We start from the raw sequence: 10,981 nt of genomic DNA, 5'->3' as shown, positions 1-10,981 counted from the left end.
TTGTCATACTCATAATCGACCTAAATGTGTCGTCAAATGCCTTACTTTATTTTGAAAGATTTTTAAGAATTAAAGTAAATAATAAATGTATATTTTTAAACTGATATGTATTCAAGACCTTTAATTCGACCCTTCATTATAATTTTATTACCTAAATTCGGTAAGATACACATGCACATATTGGGCACTACTCCCACAGTCATAAAAAAGGGACGAAAAGATTAAACTTGCAAATGTTAAGATTACATTTTTACGATATATTAAAATTACAGACTTTGATTTTTAATTTATCTATGTTATGTGGTATATATTCAAAAATGCATTACTCAATAAAAATTTAAAGTTGTGCAATGATTTTGACATTTACGTTTGATGTACCTTTAATCCTTATAAAAAATGTAGAATGAATAATAAGATTGTCGACTTATAAATATAATACATTGTAGTAAGTATACCCATACTTAATTTCCAATCACGAAACTTTTATAAAGCTATATAAAATTATAATCAAATTCCTTTCTTTTGCGGGACAATTAAATAATAAACGTTTACTTCTTATTTTTAGTATGTCCATTTACAAAAATCAACATTTTCGTTTTATATACGAAATCTATAGAGACTCATCTATTCTTACTATTACGACAGATATAATATAGAATCTTGGTCCATAAATTTATTCGTGTCTTAAGGAACCCTAAATTAATTGTTTGGCGTGAAGAATAAATATAATTTGGGTTTTTCACAGTGTGCAATTAAAATATTAAGGCCTCGAGATAATATGGTACAAAAATTAGAAATCGATTAGGAAGCGTTTCCACTCAGTTAAAGTAAATAAAAATATAAACGTATTGCAAATGCTTAAGATTAAATTAACATGCGTTCAAACATACGTAACAATATTGATGACTTACTACTACACTCCGAATCTTTACTTGGTACTGGTTTAAGGCCCTAGTAATAAACAATGTAAATTTCTTATCATAAATTCCTTCCCAAATATTTAAATACATGCTGTCGCCTGAGACACCGTCCGCGCGAAATAAAAAAAATCTTAATTTGTAGCCTCTGTGCTCTTCCAAACTATGTTCTACATCTATGCAAAATTTTAGGGAGATCAAGGTAGCCGTTCTGGAGATACCTTCTAACAAACATTCGCTATTCAGATTTCAGTCTAAATCTTCTTATCGACGCTGGTAATCACTTTACATTAATATTGAAAGTGTTGCATAAGTGAATGGATATGAACATATTAAATGAATGTCACTAATGTAATTAAAAAGCTAAAGCCAAATATTTGATCGGCGTTGAATTACTCGTCAAACTTGATATTTGTTAATGTGACTAGAACCATAACTGTTAACATTACTTGTACTAATTCGGAAATTAAATTCGTACGTAAATTATTATTTTTAAATGTATTATTACTAATGTTACTTGTCAATTGCATTCGACATTTGACTGTTAATAATCCATAGTATATCCTACCTTTATGAAATGATTGAATGAGATTCCCATTAGCTCGTGTGACAGAATGACAACTCAATAATAAATTAAGAATATAATAGACAGTTCATATATTTAAAAAATAAGAAGAATGTTTATATTAACTCTATCCGAGTAACGCACTTGCGAAAAGTTAAAAGTTTGGTATAAAGGTCTTAAATAACTGCAGTAGTGAGGGTGTGCGTCGCAGGAAACCTGCTGTTGTCGTCAGACTTAATAACAGAATCCAATATAACAAGTTAAGTATAAAAACTTCCAAGCATGCTACGCCTTAATGCCAGTGAGGCAAATAAAAAATGTCACGCACTCAATGTTTTTTTTTTATAAAAGTTAATGGCTTCTAAGAATGATTTAGATTTGCCTGATATTTATTCCCGACATATCGATGAACATGATTATAAATCAGCTATGTAATTTTGCCGAACCTTTGCGATAAGTTCAGCAGGAAGCTAAGTTGAAAGGCATTAAAACTTATAAATCTCATATACTGTTGTGCAAGAGAAATCTAAAATGTTTTAATTAACATTTAGAATTTAAAATCTTATTATTACGTACTTCTTCTTCTTCTGCTAGCTCTACAGCCCTTTGTGGGCCTTGGCTTGGTCCAGCAACTTTTTCCACCTCGGTCTTTATACGTACTTCACTTTTACAAATTTTAAATTTTTGACAAGAATTATCCGTAACCTCTTATCATAATATAACATGTAATTATCGATTTGACAAACATCACGCTTGTCACTTCGAAATGGATGCCTACAAGGGCTTGTACACCAAACTGCGAATGAGCGCAGAACTAACTCCCAACGCAAAAAATAACTCTGAAATGCTTTGATTCGATCCTGAAAGATTTTAAGCTAGAGCTCCCTTACCTGGTTTAAAAGATCATTCCTTTGACGATTATTAACCATACCAAACATAGTAGTACCATGTGTTTGTTTATATATAAAATCGATACGTTTTACTAAGAATCTTGTGATAAAACAAAATAAAGGGTATTATTTCCTTTGAGCAAATTATTGTAGCTTATCAGTTGTTTTTTCCTTAAACTCAATATTTCCAGTCATCCCTTTAGTTTGCATGTTTTAGTTTTATTGGGTAGTTGCGGTCGCAGGAGATACGAATGCGTTTGATAGAGTACCGTAATCACAGTCAAACTGAATACGAAACCGCAGAGCGAAGTCCATTGACCTTACGAAGTAAATACACTCATTAATCTTAATAGTTAACGCAGCTTATAATACGACGCTATGATTAATGGAACTGGAAGAAAATCATTCCAAATCAAAGTTGAAGTATTAGGTTAAAATCGTACAAAGCCTCTTAGTTCTATACTACCAATAAATAGCTTAAGTGTAAATGTTAAATAGAATATAAAGAATTTGATAGACACAACTTTTAAAATTTTGGTTCAAATTTATGTTTGTTTTCTCAATTCTCAAATATCTATTCTTTCATTACACACATTATTAATCGAACATAATTTTGGTTAACAATAATTATGTATATTGACAGGTTGATAACTTGTCAATAATTAAATTAATTATTTAAATTCATAAATGATATTGATTTAATTATGTCTCTCATCTCTGTCTCTCATGTCTGTCATCACTCTAATTATAAATTGGTATGTTAATAGCGATCAATCTAAAGCATTTTAATTATAAACTTTGAGATAAGATGTCAAATGTTTTTACCAAATTATTAAGCGATAATTTTCATCAGCCAATTTTTTGTACAATTATTATTATGAAAATTAATTAATAGCCAAAAAGAACGCCATTCAAGACTCCTAAGACGGATAGAGTTGTAATGTCTTTCCGCTTTTCTTTATGACTATACGATACAGATTATCTACCATCGATCAAACTGTAAGTCTATATTGTCTATAGGTCCAGATAAAGGCATAGTCAGATAGTTTGTGCTTAATATCAAGACCATACAAAGCTATTGTATGATGCTATTCTGAGATGACAAATGAATACCATCTTCGTGACCCAATAAATTACAATTGTCTTATTTGTCTATTTTTATTAAATTAATGTTCATAAAAAGTCCACTACGAGTCACGACTTGCATCCCCCGCGAATACCCATATATTAGATTTCAACGCGCGTTATGATAATTAATCTTCATCTTCCAACGTCCCGTTATGTCGAACTAATGATCATTTGAACCGCTTCAATAGAAAATACAAGTTTTACTTGTACTATAGAGAGTAATAACCGAATTGCTTTAATATGTATCTACATAGTGAAACAAAAAGCAATGTTTCTAAGTTTGTCTACGCCTTCTTAACCAGTTTTTGTGACTTGAAACTATGGTAACATATTGTTTCATTAGTTGCACCTTTTTATCTACCATTGTTATTAATATCATCATAACTGTTCCACAGATTGAATATTTTTACCAAATCTACTTCAACAACATGTAAGATAAAAAATAAATAAAAGTTTAACTAAGTTAAAAACGCTGGTCAAATGTAGAAGTGCGTGATCTTGAAGTGGGTTAAGTTGAAGTTGCAACATTCCATTATATACATAGACAAATATGATATATCAGCATATATTTAAATGTTTCAAGTTGATAAGCATATCTTAATTTGTAAATTGTTGTCATTTTATTTGAGTGTGCGCTCCGCGACTTATATGGCTAAGTTAATTGTTTCAACTAATCTTGCAGAGAGCGCTGCTTACGGTAAAATAATAGTCATAGTTAGTTTCAATTTAGTATATTTAGCAAACGTTTGAGAATTTCTACTGCGTTTTATATTTTTCTCTTAATAAAATAAATAGGATGTTGGCATAATAATTAACTGTAAACAACAATTCCTTAAAAAAGTTTATCGTTCGAAAAAAGTTTCATTTTTAAATGCGATAATAATAAAATGAATAGTTACCGCCATGTGGCGTATGAAATCGACTACCATTATTCCGATAGTCGTATCGGTAAATGGACTGATAGCGAAGAGCTTCGACCAACATCTCAAGAAGCTCTCGCTAAACAGTTGGATTAAGGGCTCGATACAAAAGGCAGTTATCCTAGAAACCGCGCGCATCGTGAGAAGGTTCCTGTCTCTGCAGCCCTGACCACTGGTTGTTTGAGTCATGGGATTCCGCAGCCGGTGGTGTTCTCTTTTTAATATAATACATTTCTATTATGAATTCTATTCTATTTCATTATGAATATATATATATATGAAATGTATTATATTAGAAATGTGATAAATAAATGTATATGGATTATAAAAATGAATAGTTAAAAAGTAAGTATTAAATATTCTTAATTGGTAAACTTTTAGTTCTTTGAACTTAAAAAGTATTAAGACTATGCTAACAACGCCATCTATTAGTTAAAGTAAAGTTTAAATATTTCTTAAATATTTCTTCATTAAACTGTATAATTTATGTAGATGTGTGTAATAATTTATGAAATAATTTGTAAAACTTTGATAAAGTAATAATTTCTCTTGTACGAATTTGACGCCTATCATTTCTTTTATTTCTCTTTCTTGTTTTTAAAATAAGTATTTTTTCACAGGCGTTTTTATTAAATAAAAGAAAAAAAGAAGTTATAGGAATTTTATTTTAAGATTAAAACATATGCGAATTATAATTAAAAAATGTATAATATTAAAAAATAAAAAATCAAAATGAAATAAGGTTTTCTTATACGCATTTAATAAGAATATATATTATACAACGTGCTCTATCACTGAGTATTCTTAACAATAACAATTTAGTATAATTTTAGTACGCGTCCTTACATTATTGTAACATATTAAAAATTTTAATGTCTTATAAATATAAGAATAGATATTAAATATTTTGACTAATGAGCAGATATTTAAAGAAAATTGATACTGCAGTACATATAAAGTCATGTCTTTAATTCTTTTTATTAATACTTTAAATAAGTAATAGTGTTTGGATTTTACCTTCCTGACATAATTGATAATAGATAATAGATACGTAATGAGCGACAGAATTATTTTATAAATCTTATTGGTAGAAATGTTGTATAATTGGTGTGGTACTTGAACCAATGTCTGATTGACTGATTTGACCAAAGCACTATAGAAGCTGATGCAGCATTAAACCGATTCAACCGGAGTAATCATACTTCTTTGAATAAAGGGGTGAATGTAAATTGGATTTATAACTTGACATAACAAGCATTACCTCAATCCAACCAGCAAACTTAAAAATAGCTATAAATTATGTAAAAAAAGACTCTTTTTAGTTACATCGTAGATAAATTATTTTTACTTTTTTTTATTTAAAATACAGTAAAAACCAAGGCTTCTACATTATGATGGACGTAACAAAAACGTTAAATTAGTTAACGCTTATAAAGAAAATGTGTTTTTAAGTGTTCTGTAGAAAATTAAGACAATACTAAATGTGAGGTCAAAAAAAAGATTGTTTACATATTTAAAATAATAAAGATAATGGGCCTGAGTATTCCATATAACCAGTGGATGACATTGAGAGCGAGGTGTTTGTGCAATATCAGCTACGTCGCTCCCACACCTCCGCAGACCGAGCGCCTCTTGCAATATATCCAAAGACATTGCGACGCACCGGTCGCTTCTACATATATTTTAAATTGTACCAATCTCGTAAAAATGTTGAACTTATTTGTAGTTTGTTTATTCGTAGTTTTAGGAAATTGTTTTGCAGCTATTGATATCGGTGAGTACATTTTTTCTGATTTAATTGGTTTATTATTATTATTTTAATTATAATTGAATTAATAAAGAATTGAATTTTCAAATTAATTACGAAAGTATAAAAAATTACATGGACAATATTCTATTTTTTATTCATTTGTCTGTATTTTTTGCGCATAAAAAATAACTTGTCCCAGCCAACTGTACATAATGGTAAGGATAATATGTATTTTATATTCTCTTTGAAGAAAAGTTCTTGGATAATATAAAAATCATGTTAACCTTAACCTACTTTTCCTTATTTCCGTTTAATTGGACTTGACACTAGATTAAACTTGACCTGCTAGGATTAGCTACAACAAGCAATAATAATTCCTTGACTTTGTTTTAATGGTTGTCCAGTTTGCCATTTTTAGTCAATAGTTTATAGCCAAAATGTACTCTTTCCTTCTTGTTGTGTTCTAATTATATCCTATTCATTGAAAAGTTTAACAAAGCGCTTGACAACCCATCTTTTGTTTGGTTTAAAATTAAATTGTCTATTTCAATTTTTATCACAACTCCACATAGATTACTAAATTATTGTATTTAAGAGTCATAGTATAGATGAGTAGATACTACTGTAATATGTCGAAAGGAACAAACTAGTTATATAAATAAAATATACCTAGCTAGATTAGCCAATATGAATTGTTTTGGTGCTAAAAAGCAAGGTGAGAAAAATGTGTGAAAATAAATTAATCTTGAAGAAGTTTGTAGTTACCATTGAAAACAATGATTGATTTTCTATTCAATATTCCTATTGATGTGAACAAATACATTATTAGGTATATTATTATAACCTATTGGTTAAATATTGAATGTATTTTTTACGATGCAATAACTATTCAATTCTTATAAATAATCATAAAATAACTTCACATTTATTACTATTATGTCTGGAAACTATAATTGAAACTATAAATTTTATTATACCGTTTATTATCTTAAATTATACGTTTTCTGTTCCGAGTCATAGAACAATTATTAAAACTTAAAGTTTGTAAAGTTTTAATTTCCGTACTCGATGGGATTGTGTTGTATTTAGTCAACCAATCCCTAACTGTTTAACTAAGCCCTAGTCTTCCTTAACTTAGGGTACGCTTAAGCCACTCGTTAGAGACATATATGAATTAACAACGATAAAGTAACATTCCATTTTTTCTTCTTTTCAGCGCAATATGTGCCAGTTTGCGATAGAACTTCACCCGATGTCAACGATTGTCTAATAGATGCCGTTAAAAAGGGTATTGTAGCTATGAAGAGTGGAATCAAGGATTTAGGTGTGCCAGCTATTGATCCATATCATCAAAAAGAATTGAAAATGGAATACACTAATAATCAGGCAAGTGATAATTCCACTAAAATAACTCGCTTTTGCACGATTTTAAAAAAGTTATTGTAGTTAATATAGATATTTGTAAACAGATATGCTATACAAATAAATTTCTTAACGCTATTGTCTTTTCTAGAAAGTTATTGGAAACATTTGATATTTTATTTACAAAAATCTTTGTTGTGTATAATTATAAACATTTTTTCATTTGTACAGAACAATGATAACCATTGATCATTATGACATTACCCGTATTTGGTACATAAATATTGATGTATTAAAAATATTGAAGAATTTCTGAAGACCGTATTGTGGCAGAGCTTCAGACTTGAGATGATTTTAAAGAACGATTTCGTAAGACTTAAACACATACTTTATTTGTGTTTTTTAAAGTTACCAGTATAAACCACAATAAAATTAAAATTGATAATTGCTGAAGCAATTTTCTAAGCTATTATTTGTCAAGGCTAATGTTTTGATGAAAGGATGGCAAGTTATAATTAAATTGTTAGATGAACATATACGTGCGCATGCGCAGTTAGGGTCATTACTTTTATCATAATCTATAATCTAACCAGGTAATGCATCGTCATCCTTAATACAAGATGTTGGAACGTGAAGGAAAAATGTAGATTTTTTCGCATACCAATTAAGTTAATGTTAATATAAATATAATTGTACATTGTTAATTTAAATAATAACACTTTTTTGTACTGATTGCGTATAAAGATAAAAAGTTAGAGTATAAAACATTAATACCAAACCAGAAAACAAAGCAGACCTTTTTAGAGGTCATAATTTTGCATATCTTTTTATTGTATGATAAAGCAATTTAAATATTTATGAGTAAAATAGTAAAACTCTTTTATTTTACTATTATTATACATACTCTTAAATCGTACTAATATTATAAATGCAAACGTGGATGGTTGGATGTTTGTAACAAGGTATCTCTAGAACGGGATCACGCTGAATTTTGCATAGATGTAGACCATATCCTGGAAGAACACATAGGCTTATTAAAGCCCGCACGGCCAAAGTCGCGGGTAACAGCTAGTTGAATATAAATAAAGCAACTATGATATGATGAGATCACATCAAGTCTCGTATCATCGAATTGCGTTGTGTTACGTCTTTCATGTAGGAAAAGGCCTTTTAATTACAAAAAGTCAAGGCTTCTCAACATGTATCACGCTTCTGAAATTATACAAGAATAAAACAATTAAACTAGGAACACGTTTATATTACATTGATTATTTTAATTTAGAAAGGTCAAAATGACCACTTTTGTTGTATTTTATTCAATACACTCTAACTTTATTAATATGTATAGATTGATAATTTATGATAATTTCCTTGCCGATATTATTCTTAATTGAATCAATTTTATCAGTGGTATAACTTTATGTATTATAATTTTCATAATCAACAGATCTCGGGTAAGGTTTTAGTGTCCGACACATACGTTGAAGGCGTCACAGAATCCACGGTCAAAGATGTGAGGTTCGTATTAATTGATTATAATACCTTTATAGCAATAATGCAAGTGTATAGCTACATTTGCTTCGAATAACCAGATCGATCTCTATTGAAGTGAATAAAGTTTTGAAAGACCAATCGTAGACGATTATAAAGTCTATAGAGGCGATAGCCAGTATGACAGAATCGAGTGTTTGTGATGATCTGTGCCCAGCGACAAGAGTTTGTTCTATTTATAAAGTTTCATTACTCATATATTTTTTTAGAAGTAATCAGGAAATATTTAGCTAAAATTATTTAGTTAAAAATTACGTAGTTATTTTTTTATTTATTTAATTAATTAATTAAATAGTTTTTTATTGTTTTCATAAGTAACAGCTAAGTTAAGGTGACATTGTTTCTTTACTTACAGGCTGCGCGCCGAAGATGACAGTTTTCATATGGAAATCGATATGTTTAGCCCTCAAATATTTTGCAAGGGCCGTTTTAGTGGTAGCGGAAGCTACAACGTTCTACGTGTCAACGCTTCCGGCGATTTCAACACAACGATGAGTTAGTAATCTCTATATTTTTTTAGTTACACATAAGCGAACCATATACTTATAAAGCTTTTATGACCTAAGTACTAATAGCTCTAGCCTTTAATATGATAATTTTAATTAAGAGAAAGTATTAATAAAATTCTCCTAATCTTAATTTATTTTAAATTAAAGATATGTAGTTATTTTCTTATGAATAAAGATTGTAAAATAATTTCTGACTTTCTTAAATTACACACAATACATTTTGAGCAATGTTTTTGATCTATTGTATCAGGTGACTTGACTTACACGTGGAAATTGGATGGCACCCCTGAACAAATTGACGGAGAAACTTATGTTAGAATAACATCATTCTACATGCGACCCGATGTTGGCAACATGGTAACGCATATGACCAACGAAAATCCCGATAGCAAGGAATTGAGTAAGTCATATTAAAGTTATCGTAATAAAATTCGCAGTTATTCCTAAAAAAATTATAAAAGCTATAGTGCAACCGACACAGACAACCAGGTTTACGCAAAATATCAATAAACGTTTCTCATTAATTTCTTGATTTCAGCTGATCTCGCCATACGCATTACAAATGAAAATTGGAGACTGCTCTACCGCGAAATGCTACCTTTTGCACAGAGCAACTGGAACAAAATCGGCACACGTATAGCCAATAAGATCTTCCTAAAAGTACCATACAACCAGTTATTTCCCGTTAAATCTTAAATTGAGAAATTAGAACTTAAAAATAATTTATAATTGTGAAAGGTTACCAATTGTGATAATATTTTAATGGTTTTAGGGTATGATTTATATCTCCATAAATTTTTAATTCTTTTTTAAATTTAACAATAAAAGATCAAAGGACTATTCTGTAGTGTGATTATTATGCATTAAATGAAGAATTGTAATTCAGACATCACGACATATTATATCAAAATGTTTTTAAATATTGTACAACAACTACCTACAGCTTATTTTATTTTTGTAATTAAGTTAATTTTAGCGGATAAGTATTTATAAGTTAAAAATGAATTACGGTATTCACATAATAAAAGATGGAGGTTTGTTTTATTTTAGTTTATTACTCATTCCTTGCCTATTATAAGTGATTAGATTCCAACAGTTCGTTTGTTCCTTCTTTGACTTCTACTCTTAACTCGCCACTATGCTCGATAAAACTTTATACTGTTCGATGAAAAAAGTCTAAAATGTTCGATTTTATTGTAATACGCAATTCAAGATAGCCTTTACAAATTCTCTAATACACCTGAAAACAGAGCAATCGGAGTTAAAGAGATACGAAAATTGAACACACTGATTTGAAAAGAAATAGAATATTACTATAATTATAATTTGCGGTGGTAAATTTTAAAGTTTTAAAAGGCCAATAAACTTTTTATATTATTTTATTTGAAA

General features: G+C 29.2%; 1 protein-coding gene across 1 annotated transcript; it reads left to right on the top strand.

Moving 5' to 3' along the window:
* Window positions 1-5,935: 5,935 nt before the first annotated feature.
* On the top strand, window positions 5,936-10,636 carry an-0147 (juvenile hormone binding protein an-0147). Its single transcript, XM_013320528.1, has 6 exons — window positions 5,936-6,194; window positions 7,387-7,556; window positions 8,980-9,050; window positions 9,439-9,578; window positions 9,843-9,992; window positions 10,131-10,636. The coding sequence occupies exons 1-6, from the start codon at window positions 5,951-5,953 to the stop codon at window positions 10,286-10,288; spliced, it is 933 nt and encodes a 310-aa protein (XP_013175982.1). The 5' UTR covers window positions 5,936-5,950; the 3' UTR covers window positions 10,289-10,636.
* Window positions 10,637-10,981: the final 345 nt, after the last annotated feature.

This window comes from Papilio xuthus, unplaced genomic scaffold (assembly GCF_000836235.2).
Source record: "Papilio xuthus unplaced genomic scaffold, Pxut_1.1 DF825946.1, whole genome shotgun sequence".
Classification (NCBI taxonomy): domain Eukaryota; kingdom Metazoa; phylum Arthropoda; class Insecta; order Lepidoptera; family Papilionidae; genus Papilio; species Papilio xuthus.
This window is presented reverse-complemented; position numbering and strand designations above follow the sequence as displayed.